At 39.9% G+C, this 23,592-nt stretch overlaps 1 protein-coding gene across 1 annotated transcript in view; it reads right to left on the bottom strand.

Moving 5' to 3' along the window:
• Positions 1–23,592, bottom strand: part of GBE1 (1,4-alpha-glucan branching enzyme 1) — a 300,188-nt gene that overhangs the window by 73,265 nt on the left and 203,331 nt on the right. Inside the window, exons 8-12 of the mRNA XM_034792303.1 lie at positions 19,953–20,068; positions 19,568–19,695; positions 12,833–12,931; positions 10,583–10,693; positions 6,043–6,214 (exon numbers count right to left, since the gene is read on the bottom strand). Coding sequence (XP_034648194.1) covers positions 6,043–6,214; positions 10,583–10,693; positions 12,833–12,931; positions 19,568–19,695; positions 19,953–20,068 — 626 coding nt within the window. The remainder of the gene's footprint in view (positions 1–6,042; positions 6,215–10,582; positions 10,694–12,832; positions 12,932–19,567; positions 19,696–19,952; positions 20,069–23,592) is intronic.

Below are 23,592 nucleotides of genomic sequence, written 5' to 3'. Positions count from 1 at the left end.
AAGAACAGGAGTACTTGTGGCACCTTAGAGACTAACAAATTTATTAGAGCATAAGCTTTCGTGGACTACAGCCCACTTCTCCGGATGCAAGTGGGCTGTAGTCCACGAAAGCTTATGCTCTAATAAATTTGTTAGTCTCTAAGGTGCCACAAGTACTCCTGTTCTTTTTGTGGATACAGACTAACATGGCTGCTACTCTGAAAACTATCCTAGTGAACACGCAGGTAGTTTTGGTGCCCTTGACACTTAGCTGAGCCTTAAATTGCTGACTCCACAACCTTTGTTTCGGGAGTTAAGTCGCTGTGGCTATGAGGACCAAAGTAGAAATTTTAAGAGTCCTGCTTCAGATATTGATTTATGTAAGCATTTCAGTATTGTTGGAGAGATTGCAAGAAATACAAGGAGAGAACTTCAACTTCTTCCCCCATCATACTAGAAGACTCCCACTGCTCATTCTCCTCCCCAGTACTCGTTCTAGGAGGCTGCTTTCCCTGACACTCATGGCATTTTTATAAATTTAAACAAAAATAAAACAAAATAAAATCTAAAAACACAGTTACTTCAGCTTATTTTATTTGCTTGAATAAGATAGCATGACAAAATTATTTTAAGTGTAGTAGATAGAAGGCACTCTGGACTTGTGTGTTCCCTTCCATTATCTATTGCAAACTTCTCTCTTTACATACAGTACATTTTATCAAATATTACATTTACTGAAAAATTTCATTCACACAACAAGCATACACAGTATTAAGCTCTCAATCACCCTGCACTGACATTCCAAATTTAACATGCAATGTCGAGTTCCTGCAGTTTTTCTAACCTTACTATGCCAATACGTGGCAGTGACATCTCTAATTTAGTAGAAACATTTTCTAAACACCTCCCTCCTTAGTTAGTTTACTTAGTATTGTGAAAAGACGAGCTGACATACCTTATTTCTATTTTGATTCCTGCCTATACTTCACATAAATATTTATTACCTTCATTTTTCTGCACTGTCAGAAAAAACATTCCTGCACTTTATTGAAAACAATGTTGTTCAAGCTGAATAAAAAGCTTATTAAACATGCAAAAATTATTTCACATTATCTGTGATATATTTAATATAGTGTATAAACCTCATAAGAGCATAAGAACATAAGAATGGCCAGACTGGGTCAAACCATTGGTCCATCTAGTCGAGTATCTTGTCTTCTGCAGCAGTCAATGTCAGAGGTTTCAGAGGGAATGGACAGAACAAGGAAATCATTAAGTGATCAGTCCGATCATTCAGTCCTAGCCTCTGGCAGTCAGAGGTTTATGGACACCCGGGGCATGGAGTTGTGTCCCTCACCATCTTGGCTAATAGCCACTGAGGGACCTATCCTTCCTGAACTTGTCTAATTCTCTATTGAACCCAGTCATATTTTTGGCCTTCAAAACATCCCCTGGCACAACGAATGCCACGAGTTGACTGTGCATTGTGTGAAGAAGTACTTCCTTATGTTTTTTCAAACCTGCTGTCTATTCATTTAATTGGGTGACACCTGGTTCTTGTGTTATGTGAAAGGGTAATACTTGCCTATTCACTTTCTCCACACCATTCATGATTTTACAGACCTCGGTCATATCCCCCCTAGTCTCTTTTTTTAAGCAGAACAGTCCCAGTCTTTTTAATCTCTTCTTATATGAACGCTGTTCCATACCCATAATCTTTATTTTTTGGACCCTTTCTGTACCTTTTCCAATTCTAATACATCTTTTTAGAAATGGGGTGACCACAATTGCATACAGTATTCAAGATGTGGGCATAGCATGGATTTATGAAGTAGCATTATGATATTTTCTGTGTTCTTATCTCTACCTTTCTTAATGGTTCCTAACATAGTTAGCTTTTTTGACTGCTATTGCACATTGAGCAGATGTTTTCAGAGAACTATACATAGTGACTCTAGGATCTCTTTCTTGAGTGGTAACAGCTAATATTACCACAACATTTGGTATGTATAGTTGGGGTTATATTTTGCAATGTGCATTACTTGCAGTTAACACTGGATATCATCTGCCATTTTGTGGCCCCATCACCCAGTTTTGAGAGATTCCCTTTGTAACTCTACACAGTCAGCTTGGACTTACCTATTGAGTAAAATTTTGCATTGTCTGCAAATTTGCCACCTCACTGTTTATCCTCTTTTCCAGATCATTCATGAATAAGTTGAGGAACACTGATCCTAGGACAGATCCCTGGGAGATCCTGCTATTTACCATTTTCCATTGTGAAAACTGAACATTTATTCCTACCTTTTGTTTCCTATCTTTTAAACAGTTAATGATTTATGAGAGGACTGTCCTTCCTATCCCACAATTGCATACTTTGCTTAAGAACTTTTGGCATGGGACCTTGTCAAAGGCTTTCTGGAAGGGCAAGTACACTATATCGATTGGATCACACTTGTTCATATGTTTGTTGACCCCTCTACAAATTCTAATAAATTGGTGAGCCATGATTTCCCTTTACAAAAGTGATGTTGACTCTTCCCCAAACACCATGTTCATTTAGGTGTCTGATCATTGTTCTTTATAATAGCTTCAACCAGTTTGTCTGGTACTGAAGTTAGGGTTTACCAGCCTGCAATTGCCAGGATTGCCTCTGGAGCATTTAAAAATAAATAAACAGATAAATAAATAAATTAGCATTACATTAGCTAGCCTCCAGTTACATGGTACAGAGGCTGATTTTAGTGATAGGCGAAGGTTTCTAACTATCAAAGGAGTGAAGTTCTGTAACAGCCTTCCAAGGAGAGCAGTGTACAGCAGAGCAAAAAGTCTAACTGGCTTCAATATTAAGCTTAACAAATTTAAGGATTTTTGCCGCCCCAAGTGGAGGAAAAAAAAAAAAAAGCCGCGATTGGGATCCGCGGCAATTTGGCGGCAGGTCCTTCCGTCTGAGAGGGACCCACCGCTGAATTGCCGCTGAAGAGCCGGACATGCTGCACCCTGCCAAGGGCCTCCCCAAGCACCAGCTTGCTGCGCTGGTGCCTGGAGCCGGCCCTGCGTACAGTGGCACCTAACTGATCTGCAACTGTTAACAGCAAATATCTTCAACAGTCAATGATAGGACACTAGATGAGGAAGTTTCTGAGTTACTACAGAGAATTCTTTCCTAGGTGCCTGGCTGGTGGGTTTTGCCTGCATGCTCAGGATCTAACTGATCACCATATTTGGGGTTGGGAAGGAACTTTTCCCTGGATCAGATTGGCCAAGACCCTGGGAGGTTTTAGATTCTGTTACTTGAAGTCTTTAAATCATTATTTGAGGACTTCAGTAACTCAGCTAGAGGTTATGGGTCTATTACAGGAGTGAGTCAGTGAAGTTCTGTGGCTTGCAATGTGCAGGAGGTCAGACTAGATGATCATGATGCTCCATTCTGACCTTAAAGTCAATGAGTCTATCTGGTTCTGGTGACACATTACTGTTTAATTTATGATTGTGTTCCAAACCCTCTACTGACACCTCAGTCTGGTACGATTACTCAGATCTGTCACCTAAAAAAAAAAAAAAAATAGCTGTGATGAGGCAATCTCCCTCACATCCTCTCCAGTCAAGACTGATGTAAAGAATCCATTTAGCTTGTCCATAACGGCCTTGCGTTCCTTGAGTGCTCTTTTGGCACTTTGATCATCATGGCCTCACTGATGGTTTGGAAGGCCTCCTGGTTCTGATGTACCTAAAAACATTGTTGCTGTTTATTTTTGTCTCTTTTACTAGTTGCTCTTCAAATTCTTTTTTGGCCTGCCTAATTATACTTTTACACTTGCCTCTAATCATCACTTTTAGCCAAGGTGGCATTTTTTTGATGGGAGTGGAGGGGGTAGAGTGGGGTTCTCTTGCTGTTTTTGTTCTTTTTTTTAATTTGGAGTATATATTTAGTGTGAGCTTCTATTATGGTGTTCTTAAAAAGTTTACATACAGTTTGGAGGCATTTCACTCTTGTGACTGTTCCTGTTAATTTCTGTTTAACAAGCCTGCTTGTTTTAGTGTAGCTTCCCCTTTTAAAAATAAGTGCTACTGTTGTGGGTGGGTTTATATAGTATGTCCACTCTACAAGGATGTTTAAATTTCATTACACTACGGTTGCTATTCCTGAGTGGTTCAGCTATATTCAACTCTTGGATCAGAACTTGTGCTCCACTTAAGACTAAATCAAGAATTGCCTCTTTCCTTGTGGGTTCCAGGACTAGCTGCTCCAAGAAGCAGTCATTAATGGTGTCTAGAATTTTTATCTTTGCATCCCATCATCAAGTGACATGTACCTAGTCAATATGGGGAAAGCTGAAATGCCTCATTATTATTGGGTTTTCTGTTTATTTAGCCTTTCTAATCTCCCTGAGTATTACACAGTCACCATCACCATCCTGGTCAGGTGGTCAGCAGTATATTCCTACAGCTATATTCTTATTATTCAAGCATGGAATTTCTATCCATAGAGATTCTAGGTACAGTTTGAGTCATTTAAGATTTTTACTATATTTTTACTATATTTGACTTTTTGCTTTTTTATCACGTACTCTGCCATTCCCTCACCAGCGTGACCTATTTTGTCATGTTTGTACCCTGATATTACTATGTCCCATTGATTATCATTCCACCAAGTTTCTGTGATGCTTAGTAGATCAATATCCTCATTTAATACCAGGCACTTAAATTCCCCCATCTTAGTATTTAAACTTCCTGTATTTGCATATAAGCCATTATAAAATTTTGAAAATATTTAGCTGTATGCCTTCATGGAATGTAATTGCATAAGACTCTTTTCATGCGACTTTCTCTTCAGCTCCTACCTGTACTTTATCAACTTCTATTCTCTCCTCTTTGCTAGGATATAGAGTATTCCTTTACATAAATCCTGCCCTAAGAGACATCTCTATCTGAACTGCATGCTTCTTTGGACCGGTCAGCTTTCCCCCAGCCCTTAGTTTAAAAACTCCTCTACAACATTTTTAGTTTTACATAAACAACACCCTTGTTCTAAGGTGGAGCCCATCCTTCCTGTACAGGATCCTCCTTTCCCAAAATGTTCTCCAGTTCCTAATAAATCTAAAGCCCTCTTTCAAATATCATTGTCTCATCCACTCATTGAGACCCTGCAGTTCTAATTGGCTCTGTCTGTGGAACTGCAAACATTGCAGAGAATGCTGCTATAGAGGTCCTGTACTTCAATCTCTTACCTACCAGCTTAAATTAGGCCCCTAGGACTTCTCTCCTACCTTCCCCTATGTCATTGCTACCTACATATACCACAATCTCCGGTTCCTCCTCAGAACCGCACATAAGTCTGTCTAGATGTCCTTATTCCTTCATGAAGGAAACAATATATTGTATCCACCGTAGATTATGTCAGTTATATCCATCATGAGGTTTCAAATGGATTTAGATTAGATATTTGTGATTCACATCATCTGCATTATTAAAATTGTGTGTGTGTGTGTGTGTGTGTGTGTGTGTGGGTGTGCACATTATATTATATATACAGGGCCGGTGCAAGGAAGTTTCGCGCCCTAGGCGGAACTTCCACTTTGCGACCCCCCTCCCCACCCCCCGAGCCCTGTGGCAGCTCCCCACCCCCCTCTGCCCTGAGGCCCCCCCCTCCCCACGGCAGCTCCCCACCTCAGTTCACCTCTGCTCCGCCTGAAGCAAACTCAGAGCTGCTATACGAATGTTATTTTAAGTAAGGGGAAGTTACTCACCTTGCAGTAACTGAAGTTCTTCGAGATGTGTCCCCCTATAGGTGCTCCTGTAACTTCAACTAATTTAACACTTTTTGAAATTAAAATATTTTTTGTAAACCCTAGAATGACTCAATTTAAATTTTCCTGTTGTAGACTACATTACATCTTAAAAGAGACTATTGCCTTTTGAAAAAAGTCAACTATGTATTTAAACTGAAATCTCCAACACTGTGATAAATACTGCAATTGCAGGATGTTGCCAGGTCATTTTACTTCATCACAAAGCCTACACGACAAAAGAAAATGGAGACTTTTAGCCCATATCACTTACCCATGAAGTTGAGATAGCCCTCTCCTCCAAGTGCATGAGTAATGAGGCGAATCATTTTATGAAGCTGTATTCCACGATCAATAACCGGAGTGAGTGGTGAAAGTACACTCATATTTGTATACATCTCTGCATCCATCAGCCGAAATGCCAACGTCTTATCACCAACAAGGGCCTGGAGTAATAAAGGAATGGGGGAGCGGGAAGGAGGGTGGAGAGGAGAATAGTCAATGTGCCAAAAGAGCTTCTTAATGTAAATTGTTAAAAACAATGTGTGTTCTAGATCAAGTGACAAGTACATTGGATTAACTATAATATACTACAAACATTACATTTTAGGAACCTCAGAGAAAACAAGACAGGAGATAAAGATTACTTAATAAAGTATCTGGAACAACATTCAAAAGGGATATTAACAAGGTTTCCAATTTAAGGATTCCTTAGTGAACAATGTGAATGGTTTGTGTACACACAGCTAAAGATATACAATTGTGTTTTTAGGATTTCAGCCCAGAGAGAAAAATTAGGCTTCCAGTTCTATTGGAAATCAGCAATTGCATAAAGCTATTACTTCTGTTCAAAGCAGCCTAGTTCAAGTTACCCCTTAATCTATAGTAGTAAATATTTTTGTAAGCAATAGTAGTAGTAGTAGTAGTAGTAAATAAATGTTTTGTCTGTTTAGCTGAAGATTTCCATTTGACGTATTTTGGAAGATTTTTCAAACAGGCTTACACATTCGCTTGATTTATTGGTCCAGTAGCAATTCGAACATTTAAGCCATTTATAAACTTAATTGTGTTGTTCAGTAGGTATTCAAAGATGGAAATCTGAATTATCAAAATAATCATCTTGTTTATAGATATCAGAAGATGCATTTTTATGTAAAGATGATTTAAATACAATTCTGATTACAGTACTTTAAATTCCTTATCCATTTTAGTAGCCTAGACAAAGGAAATCACCCCCTCACACAAAAAGAGTTGACAGCCATACAAACTCAGATTTTATATAACAGAACAATATGTAGTTAAGAGTAAAAAGGAAATCAAAATGAGTACTCCATATATTTATATTGTACATGCTAAATGAGTGTTTCAGAGAACTAGGTTGCAGTTAATTTTTGCATGTATCATGTTTTATATGCTACAATTTTCTTGCCCCGTATTTGACAGAACGGCTGTAAGAAAGACATGGTACTCAGCAAAATAATTAACTTGATAACTATTGTACTTATGCCACAGGGTAAGTATGGTCAATTCTGTGATTAGGGCTTCCGTTCTCTCAGTCTACAGGAGAACAACCACAGAAGTCTTTTGGACACCTGTACATAGTACAGAAATGAAAAAACAGCCATAAGAATATTTTGAAAATTCAAAAATCCATTGAAATGCTGTATTGTGTAAATATTTCCCAAGATTTAGAAGATACTTGTAACATAAGCATTACATAACTATAGCATTATCCCCATTTTATAGCTCTGGAAATGGGGACATGCAAAAATTCTAGCCCCACTGAAGTCAGTGCAGTTTTACCATTGATTTCAGTGGAACCAGGATTTCACCCAAAGTGATTTGATGACAGAGCATAAGCATAAGAAGATCACTTGCTGTGTCGACCAGATCAAGCAGCTGTTTCATGGCCAATGAAAAATGGCTAGTTTTGTAGAACGCACGTGTGAACATTGCAACTATCTATTTATTCAAATGCTACTAACGTTGCTGTTTCAGATACCCCCAAAGATGTTCCAGATACTTCCAAAGCTGTTGCCTCCATAGCTTGTTACTGGTACACTAAATCTTTAAACATAGATAGCACAGAATAGGGTATTCCTTCCATCGAGCACTGATTCTTATTCTAGAAAATAGCTTAGCTGGAACAAGAATACTGGCAAATCTGTTGAAGGAAAGATTACTTCATTTATTGTAAAAAACAAACAAACAAAAACACCCCACCTTGCTAATGTCTATTCCTGTATAAAAACAATGTCCCATAAATCCTCTCTAACCAGGTTTATTTTAGTACAGCTTTAAACTGCACATCCAAGACTGCACATCCAAGGATTGATGCAAATATACTATTTTGTGTGTTCACAAATAGCTATAATTTGGGTTGAATCAGTCCAATTCCCATTTTATACTCTATTTTGAACTTTCATTTTCTCCTTTATACAATAGGTTGGGTAGTAAAAAACGCCATGTTGGAAAGCAAGCCATTTTCCCAGTAAATACGTTCAAACTAAGATAAAAAAAATAAAAGCTTATCTCAATTTTCTCAGTATAAATGGATTTTTTTTTAAATGTCTGCCATCCAGTTATGATTTTTAAGATGAAAACAAAAACACTGAAGCCTAAAGTCTAACAGCTGAATAGTATATTAAAAACACAAAGAAAAAAACCCACTAAAAGAAAACCACCCACAAAAAACAGTACCGGGTTTCAGTTTACCAGGGAAAGAGAGTCTGTCACAACAAACTGGTTACTTCATTTGCATCACTGTCCATAGTTAACTCAAAAACATACTGTAGAAGACAGAACTTTGCAGAAGAATAAAAGCTATGTTTTTTTTTCCAGTCCAAATTGTGTACTATTAACTATAATGTTCAAAACAAAATACTTTGCTATATGAGAAAATAAAATTAACTGACAGGATCCAGTCCAAAATATGAAAATAATAATAATAAAAAAAAGAGTAATGATATTTTGTGATCTAGGTTAAGCAGCCATTTTTCCACATGAAAAATCCAAATGGGAGTCCAATTTCCAAGGGAATGAATAATCACAAAATAATATGCCTTTTGCAGTAGAATCCACAGTCCCAGTCAAGATAAGGACCCCAATGTTCAAAGAACAGTGAGAAGCCCTGTGTAAAGAGCATCAGCTCGATTTAGAGAGGGGAAAAACAAGCAAGCAAGCCAACGAGATGAGGACTTCTGGGTGGAAAAGAATATAGTGCAACTGGAAAAGGTTTACAAAAGAGAAACAAAGATAATCAAGAGTATGAAAAAGTTTCCATATGAGGAGAGACTAAAAAGGTCAGGGCTGCTTAATCTACAAAAGAGATGATTAAAGAGGGATATTATAGAGGACTATAAAATCACAAAAGATGTGGAGAAAGTAAATAGGGCAGTGTTATTTACCCCTTTCCACAACACAAAACTCCGGGGTCATCTGATGAAATTAATAGATGGCAAGTTTATTGGAAAGAAGAGGAAGTACTTTTGCACACACCACACAGTTAACATGTGGAACTTGTTGCCATGGGATGTTGAGAAAGCCAAAAGCATAACTGGGCTAAAACAAGAACAAGACAAGTTCATCAAGGATAGATCCATCAGTGGATATTAGCCAAGATGGTCATGGATGTAACCCCATGCTCGGAGTGCCCCTAAATGTAGGGAACCAGAAGGAGAAGACAGGGCTGAATCACTCCAACACTCCCCCCTCAACTCTGATACTGGCCACTGTCGGAGACACGATACTGAGCTAGATAGAACATTGGTGTGACCCTGTATGACAATTCTTATGTTTTTCAACTGAGGAAACTAACCAGATACTTAAAGAAGGCTTTCAAATTATGTATAGCCTAGATAAAGCCTCTTTCAAAGTCTAAGAATTTGTTTCCATTAACAAAACAAATTTTAAGAGATATGTTTGATGGATGAAAGACTCCAACGTGTCCCACAAACAGGTGAAGCTTCATTTACAGTGGCTGTGGAAGATATCAATATGGCTGGCCATTTTGGTATGTTCTCACTGGATACAAATATAAAAATAAAACATTTGCTGTACTCTGGGCCATACAGTCTAGAGTGACCCAATCACATTTAAACAGATTTAACTGGATTTGATCATGTGAATACCAGCCAAAAGGCTGAAGACTTATTATCGAAAACTTAAATACACACAAAATCAGAAAATTCAAGAATGACTCCCAAAGCAATCTTATCTTAACTTACATTGTATTCAGCATACATAAAGTATACATTTAAACAACTTACATAGTATTAGAGACTATTACATATATGCGAGTAAGCTGATGTACAGTTGCTGCGGGACTTCTATTTACCGGACTTCAGTGCTTTGAAGTTTCCAGCCTTAATGTTGCCTCTTCCTCTTTCACTCCCCATCTCCAAATAAAATTGCTAAAGAATGATTAACTAGAAATTAAATTAGCACCTGGTCCTGCAGCTCTTACACTGGTGATTCTTCCCCTTGAAGACAATGGGATACTCACATGAGCTCTGTTTTTGTGAATTAGGTTAACAGAAGGACTCCAGGTGGCAAACCATATTAAAAAAAATATAAACCAAGATTGTCACAAATGTTTGGCGTTCCACTTGATTTGTCGTAACGAGGCCAGGATTTTCAGAGTGTGCTGACCATTCACCCTCTGAAAGTCATGCCCCCTTTATAAAACTGTCCCAAAGGGCACTGGGCACAGAAAAAAATCTTGACTATGGTATTCAGTTTTTAGCACTGACCTATGTAAAGCGTACTAATTTGTTCCTCCATACAGTTTTTAATCAAAATATTTATTATAGTACCTGATCATGGCTCTCTGCATATGCAATGTATTTCTCTTCATACCGCCTGTTTGTCAGCGTATGCACTATATTGCCCATATTCCAGTCTTCATCTTTCAACTCTTTAATTATCTGTTAAAGGTAATTCAAACATTACTTTTGTTTCTATTACATTGAATTCTATATTTTTTCCATGGCATTCGGGGACTTGAAGTTTATTCTTAGTCACTCCTAATTTAAAAAAAAAAAACTTGGAGTGATGCGCTTCTCCTATTTGATCTCCCAAATGGGATTCCTTTCTGAACTCTCTTTTATAGAATTTCTAAACCCATGTTTCATGTTTTCTGCCATATCAAGTGCCAACATTTGATTAATAACCATAGCATGTCAACATTATTTAAACTAATCTCTTTTCTGCTTTATAAAACATTAAGGGATACTTGGCACCATTTTAATGGTCGACTACACAGAGTAATTTCAGTGTTGAAGCCCTCTCTCTTCTTTGTTATGCAATACTTCATAAGCCTCCACTGTTTTTGTTGTAGTTTAACCTTAAAAAATAAAATTATTTCTGAAGAATATCAATTAAAATGTTATATAAGAAAGTGTCAGTAATATAACCAGGGAGTTTAATATTACACTATGTAGTTAAAAACCATTGCAGCAGCCACCTGGCATGCAGTCAAAGAAGTACAAATTAACACAGATATGTAAACAGACTAACCTGCAGTTCCACACTAAATACTTTTGATCACACAACAATGAGAAGGTAGATATCATTACTTCAAAGTCACTCACTATAAGAAAATTCTCAATAAACTGGGTTTGGCTTAATAGAAGCATACATGATATATATCGTATTAGCCTATTTTTTGGAATGAGTATTTCTGATTTATGAGAAAACAGATGTTGTTGACCTTCCAGTGGAGTTAGGAATAGAAACAAGCAGTAATCTGAAAAAAGATGCATCACTTGTTCAATTGTCAGCAGAACTTGTTCAATTCATATATCAGTGTTCTCATACATGATATAACGGCACCAAAAGGTACCTTATTGAAAAGTCAAACTGCTTCCTTATCCAAGAGGCTGGTTTGCTTAGTATTGCTCTAGAGACCATCCATCACTTCCTACCCAAAACCGACTCAAGAAAGCTGATGGAAAGAAAGCTCTAACCAGCCCTCATTAGCACTGGCTATTACTTGCTACTCCAAGGATATACTTACAGAACTTCATGAACATCAGCTGGGGCTTGTTGGTGACATGACTTTCAATTGAGAAAAAAATCCCACACACCTAATGGGGTTTACAACTGTGAGTTTCAGGACACCACTCCCTCCCTGTCACACACTTTTGCGAGTAAAGATACTAAGGACAATGAAAGTCACATTTTATTTTTCTTTAAGTTACTCACTGCTCTTATTGAGGCCATTAATGCTCATATGAAATATTTATTGCTTTAAGATGATCATGGTATCATTAGGGATTTGCTTCTAATCTTAGGTCTAATTGAAAGACCAGTTCTCTGAAGGATCTGCCAGCCTTTTGAGATTGTTTATTGTTTTATTCCTTTTTTTGTGATTCCTTGTATTAAGGAGAAGGTGATTTAAATCCCTTTCTTATATGAGCTATTGGAGTTTGTTTAAGGCATCATTGTTCTTTAAGCACATTTACAGTTTTTTATTCTTTTTATAAACATCGTAGTGGTTGTTGGTGTGTGGCACAGCATGTGCTTGTGTATGTTTTAGTTTTTTGTTGTTTACTTTTTAAGTTATGTGTTAGATAAAAGTTGTTACATTCAACTTACAGAGGGCTCATTTCATTATCGTATCTTGTACATAAATATAGGATTATTATATACACGTTTATTTCAATTTTCAGAGATAAAAAGAGCTGTTGCAAGAGATAGATTTAAGTTCTATCCCAAAAGCCTAACAAAGCTGTCTATGCTCACCAGTACAAAGAAAAATAAAATCAACTAGAACACAAAGACCACTCATCAACCTCACACCAAGAGCTCCAGGTCATCAAAAGGAAGGGCCTGAGCCATAATGGTGGCATGACTCCTAATCCAACCTCTGGAGTCCTGGCTAGAAACTATGAAGATTTTTAAAGGGTGTGTGTGTGGGGGGGGGGAGGGGCACGGAGGGAACCACTAAAACTGCAAACTAATGTATGCAAACTAACAGATCAAAGCTACCTGTAGTATTTAGGTTTATTTATATAAACACACCTCAATAACGGAAAATACAAAAGTGAATCTTGTCTTCTCACCTGTATCCATTTATCTGGAATTGCCATGGCCAGCCGATAATCAAATCCACCTCCTCCCTGGGCAATAGGGCAACAAAGAGCTGGCATTCCAGAAACATCCTTGAATAAAGAATACATTGCAACATTATTTTGCTAGAACTTCAAGTGGTTCTTTACATTTTCCACCCTAAGAAAGCTTCCTATTTAAAAAAAAAAAAAAAAAAAAAAAAAGGCATCACATATCAAGCTCCAAACATTACTGCTATACAAAGTCTACAGGTGCAGTGCATACAATTACACTTTAATGTAATGATGGTAGTTTCCGAGCTGAGGGTGAGACTCCCAGCTTAAGGAGACATACTCCACTCTAATTCTGAAAGAGCTAGTATGCTAAAAAGAGAGTGTAGCCATGGGACTGCCAGGGGCTAGCCACCTCAAGTACATGCTCATCAGAGACCACAGGAATTTACTCAGGGCATCTAGCCCTTTCCACAACTTGCACTGTCATAGCTACACTATTTTTAGTGTGATGAGAGCTAGCACTGATTAGCTTTTACTTTTTTTTTTTTTTTTTTTTTTTAAGACTACTTGGATGTATGTAAACTAAATAATCCAGTCAACTAGCTCTAACAATTAGGATATGCTCATAAAACTCAATCCCAGATTCCTTACTTTGAATCCAATGGGATAATTCCCTCTACCACTTCAATGGAAGTGCCCAAGGAATTCAGAATCAAAAACACGGATTGAAATTCTGATCAGCTTTATTCTCTCCCTTAAAATATAATTCAAGCTTGTGAATGTATCATTTATTGAATATACCATATGACTGGTCACTTTCATCACATAGTATTGTTTCTGAAGGGATGGCCCCCACTTTATAAACACAGAAGAAATTTCCAACCCTTCAATTATGGCATATCTCTAAACATTTATGATTTTTTTTAACTATTGTATGAATAAAAGATTTTCAAACAAGCCATAGGAGTATTTCCAGCACAATTTTTGCAGTGTCAGCACACATTTTGCCACATTCAAAAAAGTAACCAAAATAAGCTGTATTTCACTTGCAAAAAAAAAGGCAAATGCCTTTTTGCTACATTTGATCTACTCTAGGAGAAAGCTGCTCCAGTTTAGAAGATCCAGGTGCATGTTATATGGTTAAATGGGATAAACTGATCGAGATTGGTGATTTTTCACTTTTGTTTTTAAACATGCTCTTGTGTCTTCTATTTGGTATAATGTTTTCTGTAGCAGACTTGAGAGAAAGTCTATGGGTATGTCTAACTATCCGCCGGATCGGCAGGCACCGATCAATCCAGCAGGGATTGATTTATTGCGTCTGGTCTAGACATGATAAATCGATCCCCAAGCCCTCTCTCGTCAACTCCTGTACTCCACCGCCACGAGAGGCGTAGGCGGAGTCAACGGGGGAGTGGCAGCAATTGACTCAGAGCAGTGAAGACACCACGGTAAGTCAATCTAAGTACGTTGACGTCAGCTACATTATTCCCCCATTGTAGACCAGGGCTAAGTGTGGATATTGTTATTTAAACACAAATGTAAGGAGCCCTGAAAGTGTTAAAATTGGTTGACAGAAGAGTTTCTACATTAGTCAGAAGATTTTCTACACTTCTGGGCTCTTCCCACATGGATACCTTCTATAAGGTGAATAGAACCAACAAGGTCCATGGAAGTAGTTCTCCCTTCCCAAGCAGTTAAGGCAGCGTGGAGGAGGGGAGTCCAACAGCTCTCCTAAGTTGGTCAGGCACATGGCATTCATGGCTGCTCACCTGCTGAGACGTGCAAGGCAGTCTCTGGTAAGTTCCTGACAGCATGATGTTCTGAAGACTATGAGATCAAGGACAATGTTTCTATGAGGCTTTGAGCTTTGCCAATCAAGCAACTACTGTTTCTCTCAAGCTAATGTCTACAGTTTTAAGTGCCAGAATTTTTAAACATAAAAACTCAACATAACATATTTGTCTACATCAGTGGCATAAATAGAAACATTAGTGATAAATGCTAACTTTGTTCACATTTTTAAACTAATAGCTTATGCATACCACTCTGGTTAGATTTACAGGCAACTCAAGTTTGAAGTATAAAAACCCATTTGTTAGTTGGACTGGAGCAATACATTAGATAGCAGCCCTAAAATTTCACAGAGAAGTCTGATGCTTTCCTAGACCTGAAAATACTAATGGATTTATTTGTGGCCTTCCAGAAAATCAATGTTTTGCCTGAAGCATGTGGTGTAATTTTGGTTATTAACATTTGTTTTCATTATTACGAAAATCATTTAATTCTCACTTTAAATGAAAGGCTGAAGGAAACCTTAATCAGCCAACCACTACCTACTTCTACACTGTACTCCTATCTAGCATCAGTGTTTGTTTCACACCATGCAGGATGACACAAAGAACAGAGGACACTGGTAGCCGAACAGACTGGCCCCAGTAGCACTATTTGGAGTATCACAACCAAAAAATCAGAGATGGGTAGTCAGCCATCCAGATGTAAGGCACCTTTATAGGTACATTTTTATTTTTGTCGGTGGGAGTTGAAGGATTCGGTCAAAAAAGGAATCTCAGGACTTTGAAAGTTACCTTGGGCATAGAAATTACTAAGGCAAAGAGCTAGATGGGGAATACACAGAAAATTACAAAATTCTTTACTTAAAGTGATCAGACAACTCTTCAAGGAGTATACGACAATTTGTCATACTCTAGACAAAACCTCTCTTCTCTCATGAGGAACTTATTCAACTGTCATTACATGCAAGCACAAATTCATGATAACCATTTTAATTTAAAATCATATCAATAGTTCCTCCATGCCAATCTCTTTCTATCATTAGCATGTGGCTCAATTCCACATTTTGTATATAGACTCTCCCTAGACAGAAAAATGATGTATTGAATTGAAGTACCGTAGTTTTCAATTTAAAGAGAATAAATTGAAGACCAATCTTGTTTAAAAAGAATCTTAAACCAGATAATACAAACAGGCTGAATTCAAAGTTTCATCGGGAAGAATGTTGATAATCTGACTATCATTCCCTAGATGATGAACCAATTTTACTTGAAGTGAACCGAAAGATGAATATAGCCACCTTAAGTTTTATGCATCAAATAATTGCTTCTTTTCATCAGTTGCTATTTTTGATTCCTGATGTCATTAAGCTCTTAACAGCACTTTGGTATACAGTGGCCAGTTATATATTAGGATGTCACATACAACTGAAATTAGCCTTATTTTGTTTTCTGAAGGCTGAAATTGGAATTCTTAATAAAATAGTGTGGATTAAAAAATAGGCCTTCACATTCCTCATGACATATAGATGCATCCTGCGTGTGTCTTTTCTAGGTGGCTAGAAGGACAAACAAACAAACAAACAAACAAACAAATCCAGATGCATTACACAGTATTATTATACTAACAAAGAAATTCTTAAGAGTTTAAGAGTTTCTTTTTCTTAACATAAAAACACATCAGTGAAAAACACGCAACAGTCAATTAACAGAAACTTACTGCTTTGGAGTTTGATATTACCATTAGCTATTCTGCATGCCAACAATCTTTTGAAGCCAAAACCAGACCCTTGACAAGGCCTTGGCAGCAGAGGCATCCGGAACTGTTTCCATGTAGACTGAGGCGTACGCATGCCCAGGGAGAGACGGGTGGCCCGAGTGTCCTTGCAGCCTCATATCAGTCTGTTCCAAAAAGAGACCATTCCCATCGAATGGGAGGTCCTGGATAAAGGTTTGCATCTCGTGGGACAGGCAGGCGGTCTGAAGTCAGGAGCTGCACCTCATGACCACCACCAACACGACCACCCTAGCCGTCGAGTCCACCGCATCTGTAGAGAGTGGCCGTGGTGCCCTTCTCCACCAGAGTGCCAAATTCCCAGGCCAGACTCTGAGGGAGGGACTCCTTGAATTTACGGAGGGAGTCGCATAACTTAAAATTGTACCTGCCCAAGAGGGCCTGATGGTTCACCACCTGGAATTGCAGGCTGGCTGTTGAATAAATTGTACTCCCAAAAGGGTCCAGTCTTTTGGCCTCTTTACTTTTGGGAGTTGAACTAGTGTGCCCCTGCTTGTCCTTTTCATTGGCCACAGAGACAACATGTGAGCCTGGAGGTGAGTGTATATAATGGTATTTGAACCCTTTGGCCAGGGCAAAGTACTTCTTTTCAACCCTTTTGGAGGTGGCAGTGATGGATAACAGGGTTTGCCAGAGGACTTTGGCAATTTTCAGGATCCCGTCATGCACTGGTAGTGCAACACGTGCCAGGATAGGGCTGAGAGGACATTGAACAAGGTGTCCACATGCTTGGCTATCTCCTCCATCTGTAGACCCAAGTTCTCAGCCACCCGTCAAAGCAGGGCCTGGTGTTCTTTAAAACCCTGAAGGGTCCCATGACTGCCTCATCTGGGGATGAAGAGGACGATTTGTACCGCCAGGGGAGGCTCTGGCACATCATCCCCCATGGAAGAGGGAAGTTTTGGGGTGAGCGCTGTCTCCTCTACCCCAACTTCCAAATGGGTCTCATGCACTGAGCCTGCTGCTGCTGGTGACACCAGTGTTGCTCTGAGGCAGCGGCAGATGAGCGGTGTGAAGGGAGCATCGTCACCACTGGCATGACCCACGCACTCCAATAAGGCCACTGGCCATGCTGCCAAGGTAGCGCCATAGACATCGATGAGGCGTCAGGTGCCCATTTATGCCGGGTGATTTCTTAGCGAGGGGCTGAACTGCCCTTTCGTGCTGGAGGAATCTCCTTCCGGTGACCACAGAGGGGCTGACGACGCCTGTGTCTGCCTGCTGACTGTCGCTGCTGGAGACCGGTATTTGGAATGGGAGGATCGGTGCCAATATCAAGGGTACCAGGGACGGGGGGACTGGAATCATGACAGGGAGAGCTCCCACAGGGCAGGCGGCCAAGATCTGTGCTGAGAGGACAACTGGAGGGAGGGCAAACGGTGCCGGTGGAACAGAGACTGGGGCCTCCCCTAACACAATCCATGTAGAGATGGCAGGGACCACGATCGCAGTGCCGGTGACCAAGGGTAAGCCCCAGAGGATCTGGGCTGCAACACTAGAGATCTGCAGCATGGTGATGGAGAGCACTTCCTTGTCTCGGGGATTGGCGGTGTTCTACCGCCTCCTGAGGGGTCTTAGCGGCTGGCTTGCCCTAGTAGGGAGTCTGTGCCAGCAGCATGGGCAGAGGCCTATTCTCACTCAGTGCTGGGGGATCTTGGGAAAGCGTTGATGCTGTCAGAAGTTTGGGTCCCCTATCACTCCCAGGAGTCAGTGGTGGATCCTTTAAGGGGCTAAGGGCCCTGACCAGGAAGGCAAGTCCATGTGGTTCCGGAGTAGCTGGCGGCCTGAACTGGGTCCTTTGCCTGATGCCCCATGGTCTTTCTTGCCCGGTGCTGCTTCATTTTCTTTCTGGACACTGGCAATAGGGAGCAGTGCTGGGTGGAGTCAGGTGCTGGGGGTGCGGTGTGCACTGAAGCTGAGGTAGTAGGCGAGTCTTGGAGGGATGGCTCGGAAGCTGGACAATGGGCAGCCTCCATGAGGAAAGCCCAGAACTGAATATCCCACTCTGAGTTCTGGGTCAAAATTTTTTATGACACTTCTCCTTCGCATGCGATTCCCCCAAGCACTTCAGACAGCACTCGGGGGTCGCTTACAGGTAGAGGCCTATTACAGTCTACGCAGGGCTTAACCGTGGAGAAAGGGGCATGCCCCACCAGGAGCAAAGTCCCCGCTGTGACTAATTTCTAACTCCTAACTACACTTAAGAACTACTTAACACTAACTACTATAAACAATTATTTACAAATCCCTAAAGCTCAAAGTCAGAAGACACAAAATCGCTAGCTCTTGCTATGCAAGGAAAGGCACTGCAACTAACCACCACAGGCAGTAAAAAGGAACTGAGAGGGTATAGGGCCAGCGGCGCCTGATATACCGGTGCATGAGCACGGCACCCAAGAGCGTGCCACAGCTGGCCCTACGGATACCGTTAAGGCAAAAATCTCCAACGACTAGGCACGTAGGTGCGCACACTCCTAGAATGGAATCGACATGAGCAAGCACTCGAAGAAGAATCCTACTTACCCAGAAACCCAGACAATTTTAATGTTCAATCTAAATTAGCATAAACATTTAAGAAATTTCAAAAATTATCATATTTATCACAGAGGAGAATTATCAGTTATGCGTATATTGAATTATATCAGCATATAATTGTCAATTATGCATATATTGAATTATATCAGCATAGTCTTTGGGACTATTAATTGTGAACATTTGGTACCATGAATAACTAGTCAACATTTGGCAATCATAGAGCAATAACAAGCAAGCAAAGCAATGATATCTTAACTAAGAACCTTCATACATGCTAACCCACAGCATCCGTAATGTCCCACCAATGGAAAGAAAAATCATCATTAATACTTAATTCTCCCCTCCCCCCGAACACACAGATGATTTCATGAAGAAGGAACCCATCCACCCTTAGTATTTATCTGCTGATATTTTTCTTTAACAAAATTGTCACTAATAATTAGCAGGTAATTTTCACTACAATGGACATTGATTCATGTTAAATGATGTGAAATATACTAATAACTCTAAAGAAGTTGTAATAAAGACAGAATGACATTTCAAAAGTACACTTATTTACTGATACTATAAACCTTTACTCAGATATAAAGAAATGGCTAAACTTAATATTACCTCAGCTATTGTTATGGATTCTGGATGCAATAAATGAATCATGTGGTTGGCCATTATTAGATAAACGAGGGCATCTTCATCCACATGTAGGCCAAAATATTCATGGTAATCTCCACTGAAGCCCGTACCTAGCGACCAAAGAAGATCAAGGCCCCAAATATAGTGAGTCAGATTTACAAGTGTCAAGCTTTTAAAAAGAAAAAAAAATTGCAATAATCCATTTAATTGCAGCACAGCAAAAGATTAAACTCACTATTTTAAAATAGCTTAAATGTAGATCTACCCAGTGTATCTTTTTGTTATTACCATTTCCTGAAAAGTACCGCAGTAAGACCAAGAGGCAGGGTATTCTTTAATTAAAAACTAGATAGATTAATCTACTTACCAATTCCATGATGGTGATATAGCATAGATGTAACACCATCAAACCGGAAGCCATCAAAGCCATATTCTTCTATCCACCATCTCAAATTAGAGAGAAGGAATCTCAGAACTTCCCAACTAGAATATTAATAGGAATAATTTCTAAAGTTTAAGACATGAAAATATACGAAGTTTCCTAACACAATGTATTCTCTACTTAATACTTGTACCAGCTATATTCTACTGGATGTTGTTCCATCATAATGAATATGTCAAACAACGTTCTTCATTGTTTTTCCATAAAAAAAATCATTCTACCAAAACAATTTTCATGTTAACAGAATGCAATTTTAAGATGGAGGAAGTTAGGTTAAATTTGATTTAGAAATGACTAATCCAATACAACATCCATGTTACTTTTAATCTAGATATTCCTTACTACTACTTATCTTTGTTTCTCAAAATGTGTTTAAATCCAGTGAAATATGGTTTATGGTGTATTTGAAAAATCAGAACCAAAACTTCATACTAGCCAAGGCTTAGTTCCAAAGTAAATTATACATTTCTGTGATTTGCAGATCAAAAGAAAGCAAACATCTTACATTAAAATAAATAAAACCACTCATTTTTGGCATTTGGAAGAAGAAAGCTATCAATAACTATACTGTTAACATTAGGTAGACTGTTGGATCACAGGAGTTGCTTAAAGAATTTAAGTATCGGGGGTAGCCGTGTTAGTCTGTATCTACAAAAACAACAAGGAGTCTGGTGGCACCATAAAGACTAACAGATTTATTTTGGGAAGCCGCGGCCAGCACATCCCTCGCCCACGCCGCTTCTCGCCGCCCCCATTGGCCCGAGTGGGGGCCGCGATCGGCCGAACCTGCCGCGTCAGCAGGTAAATAAACTGGCCCGGCACACCAGGGTGATTACCCTGGCGAGCCGCGTGCCAAACGTTGCCGACCCCTGCATTAGTGTTTCACCTGTAGAGACTTGGTACAGGTTCACAGAAAAAGTAATTTGACAGTTTCTATGACCACTTCTGATCTTATCCTATCTGCCTGCCTAATACACTTTAAGACACTTTCAATAGAGTAAATATCAATGGTGGGGGAAATAAACGTACGAAAACAAGAGCTGAAACAGGCTTGAAAGAACAAGGGAATTTCAACTAGAACCAATATTTAAGCTTACACAGGCACATTAAACAAAAAAAGTTTCCGTCACTCTCCAATTATAGCTCCTGTATAGGGATACTCTCCCAGATGGTACCATCATCAGAGAAAGCTACAGCTTGGCTCCATTATTCACTCTCTCTCAGATGGAAGCATGTGCCTTTAAACTACATTCTCTTCCCCACAGTCCATTCATCAGGCAAACCGGGAACATCTTTCTTCCTGTCCAAGCAAATGATCCAACCAGCCTGCTTGTCTGATTTATATTCCATAAACTTCCTTGGCAACTGTCCTGCCTTAAGACTAACTTTGATATGTTAAAGAACTTTACGAGGGGGAGGGGAGGGTTAAAATCACTAAACAACAAATAAAGTTGGTAGGCAAGAATATTCTGTAAGCTAAATAATTAGACTGGAGAATGTTGAGATAAAAATGTGTAAAGGAACTATTAGTGATGGGAGACACGTAAAGAGAAACAAAATTAAGTGATACATTTAAAATGCAAGATAGGTATTGCCTGGAAAAAACTGAGGTTTTAAGAAGACTTTGGTGAAGACTATCAGTGAGGAAAATATCAGAAGTCATACTATCCTTTAGAGACATAGTTGAATAAGGAAAGAAACAGCTATGAAGGCTACATCTATACTTTAAGTGTTTATGGAGTTTCAGGCAATACCAGATACCAGTATAATCAGAAATGTTGAGTTACAGAAGGATGAAGCTCTGTAGTCTGAAGTCAATGGACACACTAAGTTAAAAAAAAAAATCATAGAAATTGACAGAAAAAAACCCCAAAGGGACAGGATGGTAACTAAACTAATGGAATGTTCTTATAACGTCACATCCATTTGCAGCAGGTACAAAGCCAAGAACACCTTCATAAAAATCGTAATATACACTCTTCAAAGCTTCATGACATTCTGGATATCACCAGTAAATCTCAATCTCTTGAATCCTCAATCTCTGCAGACACGGTCCAGACGACCGTGGAATCAGTATGCTCATGCTGCACTAGGGGTAGTTTGTTGCAGAAAGTGTCTGCAGAGGGAACTCCACACCACCTATATGATGCTTAATGGTGTTCTAATCTGTGCTACTGCAAAGGTGGAGTATGCCAAGTGGTCCACAGCTACACAGAATCCACTAGAAAACCCACCTATACCCACATAGGGTTATGCATAGTGTAAGGTAGTAGAACCCATGGTTTTCAATCTGGCTCTGATGTGGAACTGTTGTATGGAGGAAAGGGGAACATATTACATTACATAACCCTAAACGCATGGAATCACAGTATGCACTGGGTGAAGTGATTTGACCTTGAGACAATAACGTTGTTTATTCAAGTAGAGTTCATTAACAATTCATTACAGTATCTACACTTTCTATGGTTTATTATTTTATTTTTGTGTGTATGCACATTTTTAGCATACATGAAGTGGAGAAAAAGGTTCCATATAACCTGGAACTACTGGGTGGGCAAACTTTTTGTCCTGAGGGCCACATCTGGGTGAGGAAATTGCATGCAGGGACATGAATATAGGGCTGGGGTTGAGCTGCGGGAGGGAGTGCGGAGTGTGGGAGGGGGTCTGGTATGCAGGAAGGGGTTCAGGGCAAGGGGTTGGCGTGCAGGATGGTGTGGAGTCTGGGAGGGGGCTCAGGTCAGGGGGTTGAGGTGCAGGAGGGGTGCGGCAGGAGGCTCAGGTCCGGGGGTTGGGGTGCAGGAGAGGTGCGGTGGGGGTTGGGGTGCAGAGTGCAGGAGGGTTTTGGGGTGGCTCCAGGGTGGCAGCAGCATGCAGCAGGGCTAAGGCAGGCTCCCTGTCTGCCCTGGCCTTGTGCCAGTCCCAGAAGCAGCCAGCACCATGTCACTGCGGCCCCTGGAGGAGCGGGGGCAGAGGGGTTCCATGCGTTGCCCTCACCTGCGGGTACCTCCCCCAAAGCTCCCATTGGCCGCGGTTCCCTGTTCCCAGCCAATGGGTGCTGCGGGGGGCGGTGCCTGCAGGTGAGGGCAGCACACAGAGCCCTCTGTCCCCCTGCACTCCCCCAGGGGCCCCAGCAGCGGCGCGGTGCCCGTGGCGCCACGGGCTGGCAATCCCGCAGGTCGGATCCAAAGCCCGCAGGCCGTAGTTTGCCCACCCCTACTCTACAGTCCCTATTTCCTATTATAGGAATTACAGCCAATACCACTAATATTCTTGACTTGCAAACACTCCTGTTAAAATTGCCAACATTTGTAAGTATCTTACAAGGTTGAGCAGGATACAGGCAAGGGAAATAGTTGATACCTGCTTTATTTATTTATAATATAAAGATTACAAACTTATTCAACCATTGTATATATTTGGGTGTCTCTCCTCTCCCCTCTCATGTGTCATTTTTTTTCTGATTGTGAGTTCTTCACAGGAAGAACTATCTTGGTATATTTTTGCACCATGTCAACAGTCAAAGGGGCCCCTATCTTGTTTGAGGCTTCTGAGTTCTAAGTAATAT

This window comes from Trachemys scripta, chromosome 1 (genome assembly GCF_013100865.1).
Source record: "Trachemys scripta elegans isolate TJP31775 chromosome 1, CAS_Tse_1.0, whole genome shotgun sequence".
Taxonomy (NCBI): domain Eukaryota; kingdom Metazoa; phylum Chordata; order Testudines; family Emydidae; genus Trachemys; species Trachemys scripta.
Note: the sequence above shows the minus strand (reverse complement) of the source record. Positions and strands in the feature narration are given on the sequence as shown.